This window comes from Gadus macrocephalus, chromosome 6, assembly GCF_031168955.1.
Source record: "Gadus macrocephalus chromosome 6, ASM3116895v1".
Taxonomy (NCBI): domain Eukaryota; kingdom Metazoa; phylum Chordata; class Actinopteri; order Gadiformes; family Gadidae; genus Gadus; species Gadus macrocephalus.
The window spans coordinates 26,582,600-26,600,211 of NC_082387.1; the positions used below are offsets into that span (position 1 = coordinate 26,582,600).

General features: G+C 47.3%; 3 protein-coding genes across 8 annotated transcripts in view; all 3 read right to left on the bottom strand.

Annotated features, from left to right (window-relative positions):
* Positions 1-17,612, bottom strand: part of LOC132458961 (hemicentin-1-like) — a 186,957-nt gene that overhangs the window by 10,470 nt on the left and 158,875 nt on the right. The window lies entirely within an intron of this gene.
* On the bottom strand, positions 332-15,765 carry LOC132458965 (protein asteroid homolog 1-like). Of its 3 annotated transcripts, none has more exons than XM_060053367.1 (4): positions 14,312-15,765; positions 1,867-2,074; positions 1,558-1,702; positions 332-1,065 (listed from the first exon to the last, which is right to left on the bottom strand). In XM_060053367.1, the coding sequence occupies exons 1-4, from the start codon at positions 15,569-15,571 to the stop codon at positions 681-683; spliced, it is 1,998 nt and encodes a 665-aa protein (XP_059909350.1). In that variant the 5' UTR covers positions 15,572-15,765; the 3' UTR covers positions 332-680. The 3 variants fall into 3 exon arrangements, with proteins under 3 accessions (XP_059909350.1, XP_059909349.1, XP_059909351.1); XM_060053366.1 differs by lacking the exon at positions 14,312-15,765 and adding an exon at positions 3,317-4,920; XM_060053368.1 differs by lacking the exon at positions 14,312-15,765 and adding an exon at positions 3,317-4,913 and having other exon boundaries at positions 940-1,079.
* Positions 16,830-17,609, bottom strand: LOC132458992 (protein asteroid homolog 1-like). The gene is given in 2 exon segments (XM_060053404.1): positions 16,830-17,245; positions 17,248-17,609. Coding segments are annotated over 2 exon segments (558 nt in total). The 5' UTR covers positions 17,555-17,609; the 3' UTR covers positions 16,830-16,994.

Sequence of the window (17,612 nt, forward strand, 5' to 3'; positions counted from 1 at the left end):
TGCCCCATTGTATCTGTGAAAAAATCAAATAATATTAAAATCTAAAAAGAAAAAAAAAAAAGCCAATGATTATGCTGCCACTGGCACTCGTGCCGAGGGTTGCCGACCCCTGACCGATACAAACCACCTCTGGAGTCGTTTGGGTGGGGATCACGTGGTGACGTGGTGCACGGCTACGCCTGCCTCTCCATCAGAAAGATAGTGGAGGTCACACACACACTGACACACACTGTGACCCACACTAGCCCATTCCTTGACCCACAAACACACCATACTCTATGAGAACACACACACACACGCACACAAAAACACAACCAACACATAGACCACCGATAGTAAAGTATTTACAAAACTTTAGTAATATCAATACAGAAGGTGGAAACATTTTCTTATTTGGTTTGGTTTTACATCAAGTTAAATTTATTAGTCAAATTGTCTCATACCGTTCTCAACTCTCCTCGTATGTTAGCATTACATTTACATTTAGGGGATTTAGCAGATGCTTTTTTACTGTCTGTGGACTGTGGCAAATGTACTGATTGACTTACAATCAGTACATTTGTCAGAAGAAAGAGAAACAACAATGTATCAACAATATATCTAAATAGCAACACTGGCCCTCATCAGTCCCCTCATCAGTCCCCTCATCAGTCCCCCCCCCCCCTCCCCCCCCTCCCCTCTCACCCCCACCCCTCCCTCTCCTGCTTCCTCCCCAGTTCTGGGTTTCTGGACCGGTCCTTCCTGTCTTTGGTTCTGTAGCGTGTTCCAACCGTCACCCTAGGCCAATCAGGGCCCTGATCCAGGTCTTCAGCCCCGCCCAGCTCCTCCCCCTCCTCCTCCTCCTCCTCATCCTCATCCTGGGTGTTGAGGTGAAGGTGCTCCATGCTGGCCCTCAGCTGGGCCTCTGGCCCCCCAGCTCTCCTGTTGGCCCTGGGGTCTGGCTGGGTCACTGCTCCCAGGAGCCTCCTGTACAGTCTCCTGAACTGGGGGCTGTGAAGTATCTCCTCTGGCTCCCTGTTCAGAAGCTGCTTCTGCCGCCGGTGCACCAGCCTGCCCTGGTACAACCTGGACCGACCCGTCTGGGATTAATGAAGCACTGTCTTATCTTGGAACCACATTCTCAACTTTCTCTGTCACAAATTTGTGTCTTTTACAATTACTAATTTTATAACTGTTAAAGTATCCCAATCTCGGTACGTAACTTTCAATATTTTTTTTGTAATGTCTCCACACAAGCTTTTGAGATTGTGTAACTATGGTAACAGTAATGGCTAGGCAATGGTGTTATTATGGAAACAGTACTGACTAGGTGACGTGTGCTACTATGGTAACAGTACAAGCTGGGTGATGGTGTTACTATGGAAACAGTAGTGTCTGGGTGATGGTGTTACTATGGAAACAGTACTAGCTAGGTGATGGTGTTACTATGGAAACAGTACTGTCTGGGAGTTGGTGTTGCTATGGAAACAGTACTGTCTGGGTGATGGTGTTGCTATGGAAACAGTACTGTCTGGGAGTTGGTGTTGCTATGGAAACAGCACTGTCCGGGTGTCTCACCAGGCGAAGTGGGGTTCAGGGAGGGGCTTGCAGAGCAGCAGGTTGAGCTGGGAGGCGTCCTTCAGGCAGGCCTGCCATTGGTTGAAGCTGTGAGCCACGACACAATCCAGAGGCCGAAAGATGCTGTTGGAATACCCCTGCCAGCCTTCACACACACACACACACACACACACACACACACACACACACACACACACACACACACACACACACACACACACACACACACACACACACACACAAATTGAGCGAGTGATTAAGGGAATAAGTGAGTGAGTTAGGTTACTTGGCACCACATGTGCTACCTACCTATGGTCAATCGTTTCCGTCGGTTCAGTTCTCCTTGGACCATGACCATCAGCAGAGCTTTGAGGAGCGTCGGCTCAGGGCTGGCCCTCCTCAGCCAGTAGCGGGTCACAGCCACTGGGAGGCGTAGGTGAGCTGGAACTCCCTCCAGCGTCTCTTCCTCCACGCCCAGCGTCTCCAGACACACCTGCAGCCTCACAGCGCGGTCTGCCTGGGAAGTGGGAACAAACCACACCAAGAACACTTTTAGATGGTTTCCCTCAGATCACTCCTTCTATAGGATCAACACATGCTGTTTATTACATAATGCAGATGATGTATGAGACTTGCAGCATGCATACACCTATTACCCACATTGAGAATTGAATTGGTCTCAATGTGGAAGACAGTCGACCAGGTCAAGATATGGCTAGTTAAAGGTCCCATGGCATGCTACTTTATGAATTATTTTATGTAGGTGTTAGTGGGCCCCTAACACAGTACTTGAAGACGTTCAAGAAATTCAGCCTTGGTGCAGAATTACAGCCACTACGAGCCAGTCAGACAATGAACTTTCCACAAACGTGCTGTTTTTTAGAGGCGGGTTAAGGTGGAGGGTGGGGGTGTGACCCTGAGCAGATTGCGGCCACTGTACCATGCGCTCGTGTTTACAGTGGATGTATCGCAATGGCTCGGATCATAATATCATCCGGAGGCGCACACAGGTTTTGGCCTTGTTCTGTAAATATTCTAGAACACTCCGGGTGCTCCGGCGGTAGTCCTTGAGCCCTTTATCTAAATAATATTATATTATACATACAGTAGATATCTGTATAATTTAACACACATTATCACGGCCAAAAGCTCTGTGCGTCTCCAGACGATATTATGAATCTCAAACAACTGCGTGGGGTTCTCCGACGTCTCTGGTTCGTCCACATCAATCTGAAGTAGACTGAACCGCGACATGGAGGAGAAAGGGGACGTTGCCCACGATTGTTGACCGCGATTGTCTCCCGCCAGAGCCCCGCTGCCCGCTGCCGAGGGGCCACCGCATCGGAAGCGGGCCGCGCCGAGGCACCATGCGTCTTAGTTTTGTTTTATCAAAGGCAGAGCAGGATACCTTTGGCTCGTTTTACACCATAGGACCATAGGCAGGCTAGGGGAGCTCATTTCAACGTTAGAAAACCTCATGAAGTGAATTATAGCATTTTGATGCCATGGGACCAAAAACGTAATGCAATTTGATGGAAAACCACCCTGAAAAAATGTAACAGTCAATTAAATGTAACTATCGTGAAGTATTCATTGAATTTGGACCGATCTTTTAAAGTTGCTGCTGACATGTAAGCCTTCTTCTTAATAGGTGCTGCTGCTATAATCAATCTAATATCAATCTGTTATCCATCTTTGTTCGACCTCTTGTCCATCTATTATCCACCTATCAGCCAGCAGAATGAGTCTGTAGGCCTACCTGGGTCAGAGAGTCCAGCCTCAGAGTCTTAGCGGCTCCGTGGACCAGCGGTTGTACCTTGACACTCGCAGGCTTCGTACCGACCCGGTCCACCTCCTCCACCTTGCCCCCTCCCCGGCCCAGCAGCAGCCCGTACAACACCTTCCGGATGGGCCGCGAGGTGAGGTTGGAGCTCTGCAGGTCGCTGCGCTCCACCTGGGTTGGCAATATCTTCCTCTTGTGCACCAACAGGTCCAGGATGTCAGCTCCCAGCTCTCCTCTGGCCAGGGGCGCACGGACCCAGTCGGGGACGCAGCTCAACATCTCAGCGGGCAGCGAGGGAATGGTTCCCTCGCTGAAGAACCCCCGCAGAGAGGAGCTGGGGAGTCGGTACTCCAGCATGGACTTCTGCACCTCAGTCAGCACCTCCGTCTGCACCTGCTGACTCATGTTGGGCATGAGATCCATCGCTGCTGTCAAGGTGTCTTCAATCGTCTGGAAGCCTCTCATCCACCTCAGGAGTCCCTCCAGGCGGGCGGTCTGAGACAACTCTATCTCTCTCTGTCTTCCCGCAAGAACATTTTGGTCCCAGTTCATTTCTCTGATGTTGACGAAGTCGTTCCCGGCCAGCAAAGCGAAGACGGGCAGCAGCTGGCGGTCGATGTTGAAGAAGGTGCAGAAGCTGGACGTGGTGTATCGCTTGCAGGGGATATAACTCCTGGTCGGACTCTTTTTAACTGAGTCCCACTGGAAGTGATCTAGGTGCAGAAGCCCCCAAGGAAGGTCGTAGATGTAGAAGTCAGTGTCTCCGGACAGCACCGGGCAGCACCAGTCACTGGCCAGGGCAGCCAGCTGGCCGTCGGCCTCTCCGAAGCACCTGACCAGCGGCACCTTCATGTTGTTCAGCGTCTGCTCGAATACCTTTGTGGAAATGGGGGGGAGGATGTCCGCCCTCCTGCCCTTCAGAGCGGCGCCCTGGGCCCTCCAGACCTTCCCTCTGGCCCGGTCCATGAGGGTGTCCAGTTTGATGTCACTGGTCCCCGAGCCTCCGTCCATCACCACGTACGGTTTGATTCCACAGTCGGACAGAGCCTTGAAGAGAGCCAGGACCTCCACCTGGAAGGCCAGGTACTCCCCGCCGTGGTTCTGGTCCAGGTTGGACCTGTAGTACAGGTCGTAGGCCAGGTTAGTGCCGTCCACCACTAGCTTGCTGTCCCTGAAGCGGATGTCCTGGTAGATCTGGCTGTAGTCCTCCAGCAGCGAGCACAGGTCATCTACCCCCATGATGGCTCATAGGTCATGCTCTAACTCCACCTATGACTGGATACATTCTAGCGTCTATGATGACTGATCCAAGCTCCTTTATATACACTCCAAGACACATAAAAACACACCCACAACCACAACCACACACACACACACACACACACACACACACACACACACACACACACACACACACACACACACACGCACACGCACACACACACCCACCCTGGGAGTGGCTTCGCAGTTCTCTTTAAGTTTCGCTTTCCAATCTATGATTGAGTCCCGTGGTCAGACCAGGCACGGCGCCAGGATTCCTGTTGTGGATGGGCCAGTCCAATTGTGGGTGGTGCTTAAATTAAAAACGTCATCAAATCCCTGTTTAACCTAATGCAAATGACTAGGCCTACTGTTATATTATATGTGCATAATAGCTTGATGCTTTTTAAATATTCTATTGCATTGTAAAAAGTTTCGGTGCTTAGGACGGACCTATCCGCGATAACTCGCGGATTTCACCGTCTCTCCATTTAGAACTGCTCATGTTGATATCGCTGCGTTATTGTTGTAGAGATAACTTAGCAACACCTCTACCCGCACCCCTGCGCCTCCTCTTCTTCCGCGGAGCGTCTAATCGCATTTACATAAAAAGGAAACCGCCAGTGTGTAAGGTCCGGGAGTGTAGAGACGTCTCGTAGCCTACTGACTTAAAAAGAGCGCTTTGGAATCTCCATTGCGCACCACACCTGGGTGTGCTTTAGCGCGTCACTCTATAGATCCCAAGTATAGACTGTAAAAGTGATCAGGAATCGAATATTTCCCACATAGTTTAGTTATGCTCGTATAACTCGAGGCCGACTTTTCAGAATTCTGTTTAGCCTGATTGTAAGTTTTCAACAATACTTCGATATCATTAGCAACAGACTGAGTTTGGCTTAAAAGCAGACGCATTCAATTGTAGCCTACTACGAGATAATAACTATATCCATCCGCGATTTCACGGTCATCCACGAAGATAACAGCCCTTTAACGCAAATCAGATCAAGCATCAATATCAACAAAGATTGCCGCATTGCAAAAATAAAGCATTTCAGAATAGAAGAAAGAAAGGTTTTGGGTGGGCCTGTTGAACAGTGGATGGTCCTAGTTCCGTCAGGCTACGAGAGTTTTCCGACCATTTTAAATATTGCACGTATTTATCCACCAACGCACCATAGGCTACTACAAAGATCACAGCGCATTTCCCTCTCGGATGACTCTACCATCTCAAACAAATGACATTAAAATACTCTTGAATTTTAAAGTTAAACTTCTGGGAAGCTATGCCTTTAACGCATTACATTGCCAATATTACGTCCTTCTTCTTTATAATATTCATACTCGTTGTCTTCCCTATAAAACGATTTTTCTTTTTTTTTATTGAGAACCAGAGAAGAACCGAAAGTGGAACAACGTCCGGATCCCGACTCCCTATGAAACGAAACTCTCCAACAAAAGAACAAACTAATCCCTAATCACAAAGTGGCCTGGTTTGCATGTTATACTGAACGAAATAAAAGTTCCTTTATAATGGTCTATATAGGCCTATCTGGAATAGAAAACCGCAATGACGCCTGAACAGCTGATCTCCTTTCAGCTGTTCACGCCCATAAACTCACACAAACTCTCTCTCTGTTTCATACTTAGTGTAATATAAGCAGTTTACTAGCATGGATGCTAGTATAACTAATTATTTTATCAACTGCTCTGTGTTTGGTATCCGTACGACATGTGTGTGTTGGTTTGCTGTCTCATTCTGCCCTCTAGTGGCACCTAGATGTAATCTTTAACAGCTAGATGGTGGAGGACACACACACGCACACACGCCACACAGTAACATATTGTATGTTTCAGAACTTCATTGTAGCAGTAGAAAGAAAGTGTTGCCCACTCAGGCTCCATATGTATCTCTCTTTAATTTGGAATATGTTTCGGCCCTCAAGCCTTCTTTAAGATTAGCAAGAGGAAATATGCCCTACATGTCATATAGGTATGAACGTATGTGTAGGGGCCCTCCTGTGTTTGAGGACGATGCACAGGGATGGTGGGAATAGCAGCAGCTCTCAGCCTAGTCTCGTCCTTTCTGGTCTCCACTAACCGGTCTGCCTTAAAATGTCCTGCAGAGTGACTTCACTTTAGTTATATGAATCAAACATTAAGCTTCCCAATGGTGTGTTCTTTGTTTGCGTTTGATTAAGATCCCCTCACATGTTTATTTGTCATTGTAATCTTTGATTAGTCAGATTGCTCCTGCCGGTTTGAGCCAACCGTTTGGTTCTCCTCCCTGCGTCGGTGGGGAGGAGTACATCTGTACTCCTTTCTCTGAGCGATTGGAGCCTCCTCATGCAGCTCAGGAAACCGTGGTGGAGACTTTAGGACAACACGAAGGAAAGAGCGGACAAGCTGCTGACATGGTCAGAGTTTATTGATTGTTATTACATTAATTAAGTGCGTAGTAAAAACAAAATGTTTATATATATATATATATATATATATATATATGTATATATAAATGTATGTATCTATATCTATATATCTATATATATAATGTGTGTATATATGTATATGCATACACATATATGTATATATTTACGTAAGGATATTTATGTATGTATGAATATTTTGCATTGAAAGACTGATCATCAGGTTTGATAAATTAATAAGAAAATCCAAAGGAAGATCGATTTCAATCAGAAAATCGATTATTTGAACCAAGCCCGAAACTGAACTTATGATTAAAGCTTAGAAAAGGCCCTCAACCATACAAAGAGGCCCACAATCTCTTATTCTAATCTTAGAAAGTGGTCAGATCAAAATGATATGAAGAACATGTTTTATAACTGTTGCTGCTTAATATAATAAATGGATTTAATATGTTACCCCAACACTGTTCCCCATCAGCCCCCCCCCCCCCCCCCTGTTCACTCCCACCCCTCCCTCTACTGCTTCCTCCTCCTGCTTTTAACCTCCAACCAAGACCCATCCGAGCCCTGATCCAGGCCTGCAGCCCCGCCCAGCTCCTCCTCCTCCTGGGTGTTGAGGTGAAGGTGCTCCATGCTGGCCCTCAGCTGGGCCTCAGGCCCCCCAGCTCTCCTGTTGGCCCCGGGGTCTGGCTGGGTCACTGCTCCCAGGAGCCTCCTGTACAGACTCCTGAACTTGTCGTCCTGTACGATGTCCTCTGGCTCCTTCTTCTTGAGCTGCTTCTGTAGCTCGTGCACCAGCTTGCCCTGGTACAACCTGGACCAACCCGTCTGGGATTAATGAAGCACTTATCTTATCTTTAAACCACATTCTGTTGACCCATCCCTCAACTTTCTCTGTCACAAATGTGTATAAGTTTAACTGTCTCAGTATATCAACGTTACAATATCAGAGTCTTGTGATGTTATTCTGTTCTTTAAAGTTACCTCTGACTTTATATGATGGTCTCACTATGGAAACAGTAATGGCTAGTTATGGTTTTCCTATGGAAACAGTTCTGGCAAGCTGATGGTGTTACTATAGAAACACAGAGACTGTCTGGGTCATGCTGTTACCATAGAAATAGTACTGTCTGGGTGATGGTGTTACTACGGAAACAGTACTGTCTGGGTGATGGTCTTGCCATGGAATCACTACTTTCTGGGTGATGCTGTTGCTATGGAAACAGTACTTTCTGGGTTATGGTGCTGCTATGGAAACAGTACTGTCTGGGTGATGGTGTTGCTATGGAAACAGTACTGTCTGGGTGATGGTGTTGCTATGGAAACAGTACTGTCTGGGTGATGGTGTTGCTATGGAAACAGTACTGTCTGGGTGATGGTGTTGCTATGGAAACAGTACTGTCTGGGTGATGGTGTTGCTATGGAAACAGTACTGTCTGGGTGATGGTGTTGCTATGGAAACAGTACTGTCTGGGTGATGGTGTTGCTATGGAAACAGTACTGTCCGGGTGATGGTATTGCTATGGAAACAGTACTGTCTGGGTGTCTCACCAGGCAAAGTGGGGTTCAGGGAGGGGCTTGCAGAGCAGCAGGTTGAGCTGGGAGGCGTCCTTCAGGCAGGCCTGCCATTGGTTGAAGCGGTGAGCCACGTCACCGTCCACAGGGACGAGCTTGGTATCCCCTACACACACACACACACACACACACACACACACACACACACACACACACACACACACACACACAGTGTGTGTTATACATCTAACGCGAGCAAGGAGTAAGATGTCCTTGCTCGCAACCGGTCAAAACTTAACTTGATGGTAATTTCACTCGTGATGTCAGTGGTCTATAAAACTTTATCAATGGCGAGGTTTAGAGCTTATTTTTACTTTGTTTTCCAAAGGTCCCACAGAATGTCAACAATCATATCAGAAATATCTATTTATTTTTTTTATTCGACTTACTACATTCAATCACACTTGCAGTAAGTTACGTAAGCTGGTTTACAATTCCCAAATCTGTGGTCTTCCTTAAAGGGACACTGTGTAAAAATTACTCCCATCTAGTGGTACAATTGTATATTGCATTCAAACTAATAGTGCTCGCTTGTCCAAAAACTACGGTGGGCAGTATGTGCCAAGAAGCTGTGACATGACACCTACTAGGCTACCTCATCGAGTCATTCGAGTGATGATGAGGTTCGTGGACAACTGGACAAATTAGATGGACAAATCAGATCAGGTTTATTGACCAAGCATTCTTACAGACAACGAACTTGACTCCAGCAGTTGTGGACTTTCCAACATGACAAATAACTATACAGATGATAAATAACAGTAGGTCATTTAATGTCAGATTACATAAAATGTCATAACATAAAAGTTCACATAGCCTTTGGTAGTCTTGGAGTTACCGATAATCAAAACAATAATTCCCATAATGCGTGCGGCTGAGCACGCATCCTAATCAACGCATTGTAACCCGTTGATTTCAACAATGTAACAGTATTCTAAATACCAACAATTTACATTGTAACTAACGGAATCAAATCAAATCAAATTTATTGTCATTTTGTTGATTGAACAACAAAACGAGAAGGCGTTTCTCACGGATCAAGATCAACATACATTTCAAACAAACAAACAAACAAACGTCCCAATGATGAATAAATAAATAAATAATAAATAAAGTCCAGTGAGAAGATCTGGGACGCTGGTGCATTGAGCATCCTGACAGCTTGAGGTAGGAAGCTGTTCCGCAGCCTGGTGGTGGAGCATCTTAACCCTCATAGGGTGTTCGTTTTTTTGTTACACAGGAGGTGCTGCTGGGTCTGGTGGACCCATTGCATTTTAGGCCTTTTAAATCAACATAATCTAACTTTTTTTTTTAAATACTCACAAAATGGTTACTTCAACCCAATTGCAAGTAATATAAACAACACATAGGTTAAATTTGTTCCCTTTACCTTTGTTAAATCACATTTATGAATAGAGGTGCCACTCGTTTTAGTTTATTTTCGTATTAGCATGTAATAAAATAAGGAAATGCATCATAAAACAGGCATAACTGGGAAATTATCAACATCATTAGAAATTGAAACATACTCAATAACATCTGTCTGAACAACACATTAAAGCCTTTGAACACAGCCATTATACGTATATCAGTCTATACCACACATGAGGGGCAGAGTCTCACTGTGTGTGTATTGCATATGTATTTTTTGCACTGGTTGCATGTATATTGTGTTTTATATTATTATGTATTATGTATATTGTGTATTTGTCTTTTACATTTCGGAGCTGGCTGATGCTGATCCTCCTCTTCAAACTCAGTGTCAGACTCTGAATTTTCAGAAATGTTATCCTCACTTTCTGAAACTGTTTCCTCTGCATCACCATCAAAACCCTCTGTCTCTTCAAATATCAACTGTAAGGCAGTCTGAACAGAGAATCGCTTTGCCATCTTGATCAGTTGTGGTATGGAACCACGCTGACAGATTTTTTATAGTGTCAGATCCCCAAGCTTGGTTCCTGCAAGACAGAGGGTGAAATGTGTGGGAATATGGGTGTAGATAGTGTTGGGTGCTCCAATGTTGCAACCTTGTGTGGGAACAGTGGGTGCACACTGATCAACATACCACACACCAAGGGCCCATTCACCTGCTTTACTCTCCTCTCACACGCACGCACGCACGCACGCACGCACGCACGCACGCACGCACGCACGCACGCACGCACGCACGCACGCACGCACGCACGCACGCACGCACGCACGCACGCACGCACGCACGCACGCACGCACGCACGCACGCACGCACGCACGCACGCACGCACGCACGCACGCACGCACGCACGCACGCACGCACGCACGCACGCACGCACGCACGCACGCACGCACGCACGCACGCACGCACGCACGCACGCACGCACGCACGCACGCACGCACGCACGCACGCACGCACGCACGCACGCACGCACGCACGCACGCACGCACGCACGCACGCACGCACGCACGCACGCACGCACGCACGCACGCACGCACACACACACACACACACACACACACACACACACACACACACACACACACACACACACACACACACACACACACACACACACACACACACACACACACACACACACACACAGAGGAGAAAGGGAAAATTAGGGTGCACAGAACCTATGATTTCCACACTTAAACTAGCTCCGGGTCCACTGGACCCGAACACCCTGTGTGTAATATAAATGTGATGGGGGGTATACAGGGGGGGGTCCTTGAAAATGTTTTCTGATTTAGGTTCCTCACAGAAAATGAGCCAAAGCCAATGAATCTTAGTTCAAAAAAATAATTATTTGTATCACTTTTATAAAGCTAAAAACTGAAAACGGGTCCCACAGACCCGAACACCTTATGAGGGTTAAGCTGCGATAGCGTTTCTTGGAGGGTAGGAGCTGAAAGAAGCTGTTCAGTTTGTTTACGTCCACCCCGTCTCTGCTGCTTCCTCCTCCGGGCAGTTGCGGGCACGGTGTCACAGTGTCCGTTAGTATCCTGTGTTTGCGTAGTATGTCCAGATGCCAGCGAATGCCAGTGATGTTACTCGCTCTCAATGTCCTAATGTTTAATATTGTTTCCCTGTCATAAACTACGTTCGTCGTGGGACGTCTCACACTCAAACATTCAATCTCAATCTCACAGATCTCAAGAGGGGCCGCTGCGACTGTGCGCGCCGCCAGTTAGTCGCCCGGCAACGAGTTTACTTCCTCGTCTCCTATCCTGTTCCTAATTCCTCCTCTCGATCTTCTTTTCCTCCGTATTGTCTTCTTTATCAGAGTTGTTGGTATGAAATCCAGTTGTTCGGGTGATAAATCAACTGTCTCGCAAGCGAGTTGAAGCTCCAGAAGGTCCGCTCTAGCCTATAAGTGCGTCTCGGTGGATTTGGATACGTGGTGACCACAGCAGAGAATAAACCTCCATAACTTGATGAAGAATGGCTTTTGAATTCCTCCAACGCATTTGACAGTATCCATAAGTCATAAGAATATTGTCACGATTTAAACTCGACAAAAATGTGAAAAAGTAAATTAAATATGTAATAAAGTAGCCTTTCAATGACGAGTCGCTCAAACATAGCGCCCCGCATCTCGTTGGCATGAAAAACCATGTTATACATGCTTTGCTTACACATCGTCGTTTTTTTGGCGACGATGATTCCTTCTCCTGTGGCGTGGCATAACTATGGTCTTTGAAAAAAATGCGGTGCATGTTCAAATTTGCCGGTAAAACTCGTCTCGCTAAACTAAGCTCTGTTCCACCGTCACGCTGGCTCAGAGTGAAAACGCGTTTGCAATTCCTGTACGACGTAGTGCTTTTTGACCCTCTCGGCAGCTCATAGACCGGAAGAAAATGGAAGCCTCCATGAAGCTTACCCGTCCTATGTAACCATATTGATATTAATATTAATTATTCTTCGCTCAGGAGGATAAGTGAGATTTTTGGCAGAGATAATTTTACACCAATGAGGACTTATTTATGAATGAATATGTTGATTTGAGGTAATAAATTACTCAAAATATTGCATAGTGTCCCTTTAAGTTTCATATTCAACCCACAATGAATAAGTCAATAAAACTCCCTCAAGATCACTCGGTCTAGTTTTTGCTTATTAAGTACATTTGGTATGACTGATAATGTCTCATTCCATTTGATAATCTCATTTAACTTTAAAATATAATTTTAAAAGTGTGATCAAACGCGAGTTAACTCACCAATACTATGTGATTAATCGCGATTAAAACTTTTAATCTTTGCCCATCCCTAAATATTATATATAGAGCTCTGGGAGTTGCAAACTGCAACAATCACCTTCTCCTCCATGCTGCGGTTCACTACGGACTGCAGGGAACGGTTGGCCCGGTTGCATGCTGATTGGATGTTACATTACGTCACTCAGGGAGTGAACACTGATTGGCTGTCATCACGCGACTGCCGGGGCAGAATGTAAAGATTAAATTCTAAAGTTCAAATATTTCAACTCGAGCAAACGGGTCACGTCGCCTGTACCAGCGTTCATGCCGCGCCACATGTCAAATCTTGCCACAGGTTTTTCTAGTGACAAATGTCGCCTGATACACGTCTCTGCGCTGACTTTGTATGGAGTCGTGTTGCCGCGTCGTGTTTGGTGTGTGAACGCACGGTAAGGGTTATTACATTATGCTCCAGCCAGGCCTTCTCATCTGTTTGTTCATAATTTGTCCATATCCAAATGTTCTTGGAACTTCTGATCTCTTAAAACTGATTTGTTAAATATTTTTGTTTGACTAGCCTACAATAGGCCTATATTTCAGCTGTGCTTAAGAAGTGTGCATGTGGCTTTATTTTGTTGGAATCATTGTAACATAGATGAGCCATTTCAGGGGGCAAGCCCGCTCAACCAGGTGCCGGTCCCAAGCCCGGAATATTGGGAAGGGTTGGCATCAGGAAGTAAACCATAGTAATGAGAATAGCCTATGTTTAGCACTTTGAGATTTCTGAATTTGCTCTACAAATATAATGTGCGTGCGTGCGTGCGTGCGTGCGTGCGTGCGTGCGTGCGTGCGTGTGTGCGTGACCACGCGCGTGCGTGCGTGACCACATATGCTACCTACCTTTTGACCCTCCTGGCAGACTCTTCAGTTCTCCTTGGACCATGACCATCAGCAGAGCTTTGAGGTGCATCATGTCCGGCTTGGGCCTGGCCTTCCTCAGCCAGTAGCAGGTCACAGCCACTGGGAGGCGCAGGTGAGCCGGAACTCCCTCCAGCGTCTCTTCCTCCACGCCCAGCGTCTCCAGACACACCTGCAGCCTCACAGCGTGGTCTGCCTGGGAAGTGGGAACAAAGCACATGTCCATCGAAAGGATAACTAGACACACAGATTGTAGATTGCTGTGCATTCGATGGCTCCCTCTACAGGTTAAACACTGCTATTGTCATTGTCTGACAGGGATCCCTGCTGCCCTGCTGATTGAACGTTGATGGGACACACCTGTCCTCTGCAGGTTGAAACAGAATTGAATGGGTGTTTAGCGAGCCTGCTAGTCTGGTTCTACCAGTCTGTCTTGCAGGCAAGCCAGCAGCCGTCCCCAGAATGAAAAAAGAATGAAAACATTTTTTTGGGTTCATTAAAAGTATTCTGTTTCTTATCTCTGAATTACGTAAAAAAAATAAAATATTAATTACTCCAAGGTAGTGCTCATACAAGTTGTCAGTATCGGTTAGAGTGAGGAGTTGGACAGGGAGGCCTACCTGGGGTAGAGAGTCCAGCCTCAGCCTCTGAGCGGCTCCTTGGACCAGCGGTTGCACCTTGACCCTCTTGGGCTCAAGACCGACCCGGTCCACCTCCTCCACCTCACCCCCCCCCTGGGCCAGCAACACCCCGTACAACACCATCCGGATGGGCCGTGAGGTGAGGTTGGAGCTCTTTAGGTTGCTGCTCTCCACCTGGATCCGCAGAATCTTCGGTCTGTGCATCAGTATGTCAGCTCCCAGGTCTCCTCTGGCCAGGGACGCACGGACCCACTCAGGGACCCAGCTCAACTCAGCAGGCAGCGGCGGAACAGTGCCCTCAAGGAAGTACCCCAACAGAGAGGAGCTGGGGAGTCGGTACTCTAGAATGGTGTTCTGCACCTTCGTCCACGCCTGTTGGCTTATGTTGGGTATGAGTGCCATCGCTGCTGTCAAGGTGTCTTCTGTCGTCCGGTCTGTTCTTGCTCCAAGCCAACTCAGGAGGCCCTCCAGGTGGGTGGACTTGGACTTCATTTCAGGACTTCCCGCTGGAACATATTCGGCCCAGTTAACTTCTTTGAGATTGCCGTTGTCGATCCCGGCCAACGAGGCAAAAACGGGCAGCAGCTGGCAGCTGATTTTGAAGAAAGTGCAGAACTTGATCGTGGTGTATATTTTGCAGTCGATTTCAATGCTGGCCGGACTTTTTTTAACTGATTGCCAGAAGTGATCCAGGGGCAGAACCCCCTGTGGAAGGTCGTAGATGTAGAAGTCAGTGTCTCCGGACAGCACCGGGCAGCGTAACGCTCTGGCCAGGGCAGCCAGCTGGCCGTCAGCCTCTCCGAAGCACTTGACCATCGGCACCTTCATGTCATTCAGCGTCTGTTCAAACACCGACATGGTAGAGGGGGGATAGATACCTTCTTTCTTCCCCTTCAGAGCGTCAGGGATCTTCTGGAGAAGAACTCTTTGACGGTTCATCCTGGTGTTGAGTTTGATGTCGCTAGTGCCCGAGCCTCCGTCAATCACAACGTATGCTTCGATTCGACAGTTGTCCAGAGTCTTGAAAAAACCCTGCACCTCCGCCTGGAAGGCCAGGTACTCCCCGCCGTGGTTCTGGTCCAGGTTGGCCTTGTCATACAGGTAGTAGGCCAGGTTACAGCCATCCACCACCAGCTTGCTGTTACTGAAGTCCTTGAAGTCCTGGTAGATCTTGATGTTTTGTTTTGTTTTGTTTTGGCTGTTGTCCTCCAGCAGCGACGACAAGCCCTTCACCCCCATTGTGACTGACAGGTCACGTTCTAACTTCACCTTTCAATGACTGGATACGTTCTAACTTCTATGGTGACTGGACTCACCCAGAGAGGATCCCAGCTCCTTTATACACCAACACAAACACATACCCGCACTGGGAGTGGCTCCTCAGTTTTCTGTTAGTTTCGTTTCTGCACATTTCCAAGGTATCATATCATCAACTCCATTCGGGATGGGCATTCGATTAAGTTGTCCTAGTCGATCGTCGGGAGAATTAACGATCAATTAGTTGATTAATCGTTAATATTTTGCATTAAAATTAAAAAATATATATATATTCAAAATGAAATGAAAATACAAATGCAGCGTGTTTTCCTCATTGGGATCTTTATTATTAGATGAACAACTCAGTTAAACCAGATCCGTTCAATAGTTATGCGCTACTCTGCTCTAAGCAACGGAGCATGCAGCTCGAAGCCGATGCTCATAAACATAACTAAAAATAAACACAACCCTAGTTTCTTCCCAAATAATAACAATAATAATATCAAAAAAACAATCATGTTATAACTCAACCAACCAGTCTACGGATTTTTGTTCAGAAAGATGATCATGTTGACATACTCTGGGGTCAGACGCGACCGCAGCCTGGTGACCGTCAGTCCAGCCGCCGAAAACACCCGCTCTGAGGGGACCGACGCTGCCGTGATGCACAAATACCTCCGTGCTAACTTGGCATGGCAGTGTGTGGCGATGTACACTTTTCGTACTCAACGGCAGCCATATAAGCTACATAGCGGCAGAGGGCGGAGCCAGGCTGAGCCAAAGTCGGGGCATTTTCCACATAGCCTGCATTAATAGTCATTTTGTAGTTTTTATAGCTTTTTATAGCTGCTAGGCATAAAGAGTTCACCGTTCAAAGCGGGATGTTTATTGCGGGGGAGGAGCCGCAAATTTAAATATTGCCCCCATGTGGTAAAATGTTTAATTGCACACTGCATTAGTTTCATCTATGAAAAATGTACGTAATCGACAAAATTCTAAACGATCAATTAGTCGATCGTCGATTAATCATGGCCATCCCTAAACTCCATGGACTCCGTCAATTCTGCATTGCTTCCTGGTCCCATGAAGCAATGCAGCAGAAAGCGTGTGGCCTATTGTACTGATGTGTATATCAGGGATGAATCCTGTCGGTCAGACTTCTTCCTGGTACGGCCGGACCCCTTCAGGGGCCCCTGGGCACTCCTAGACTCACCACTCGCCATCTCAGGAGGCCCACCAGGTTAGTGGCACTGAACTTGATTGTAGGACTTCCCGCTGGAATGTATCTGGCCCACTTAACATCTTTGAGGTTGACGTAGTCGTTCCCGGCCAGCGAGGCGAAGACAGGCAGCAGCTGGGGGTCGATGTGGAAGAAGGTACAGAAGTTGGAAGTAGTGTATCGCCTTCAGGGGATACTATGACGCGTTTCGGCGCGCCACCCGAAGTAATCCAGGTGCAGAAGCCCAACAGGAAGGTCAAAGATGTAGAAGTCGCTGTCTGTGGACAGAACCGGGCAGCACCACTCTCTGGCCAGGGCAGCCAGCCGGCCGTCGGCCTCTTTGAAGCACTTGACCATCGGCACCTTCAGGTCGTTCAACGTCTGTCTGAACACGTGCTTGGTGAGGGGGGGGAGGATGTTCACATTTCTGCCTTCAAAGTGGCATCATGGGTCTTCTGGACCTTCTCTCTGGCCCGTTTTTTGAGGGTTTCCAGTCTGATGTTGCTGGTGCTCGAGCCTCCGTCCATCACCAGGTATGGTTTGATTCCACAGTCGGCCAGAGTCTTGAAGAAAGCCTGGACCTCTGCCTGGAAGGCCAGGTACTCCCCGCCGTGGTTCTGGTCCAGGTTGGACGAGAAGTAGAGCAGGTTGTTTCCATCCAACACCAGCTTGCTGTCCCTGAAGTGGATGTCCGGGGTGATCCTTCTGTTGTCCTCCAGGAGTGAAGATAAGCCCTTTACCCACATGGTGACTGACAGGTCGAGCTCTAACTTTAAGGAAGATAAGCCCTTTGACTGAGTGACT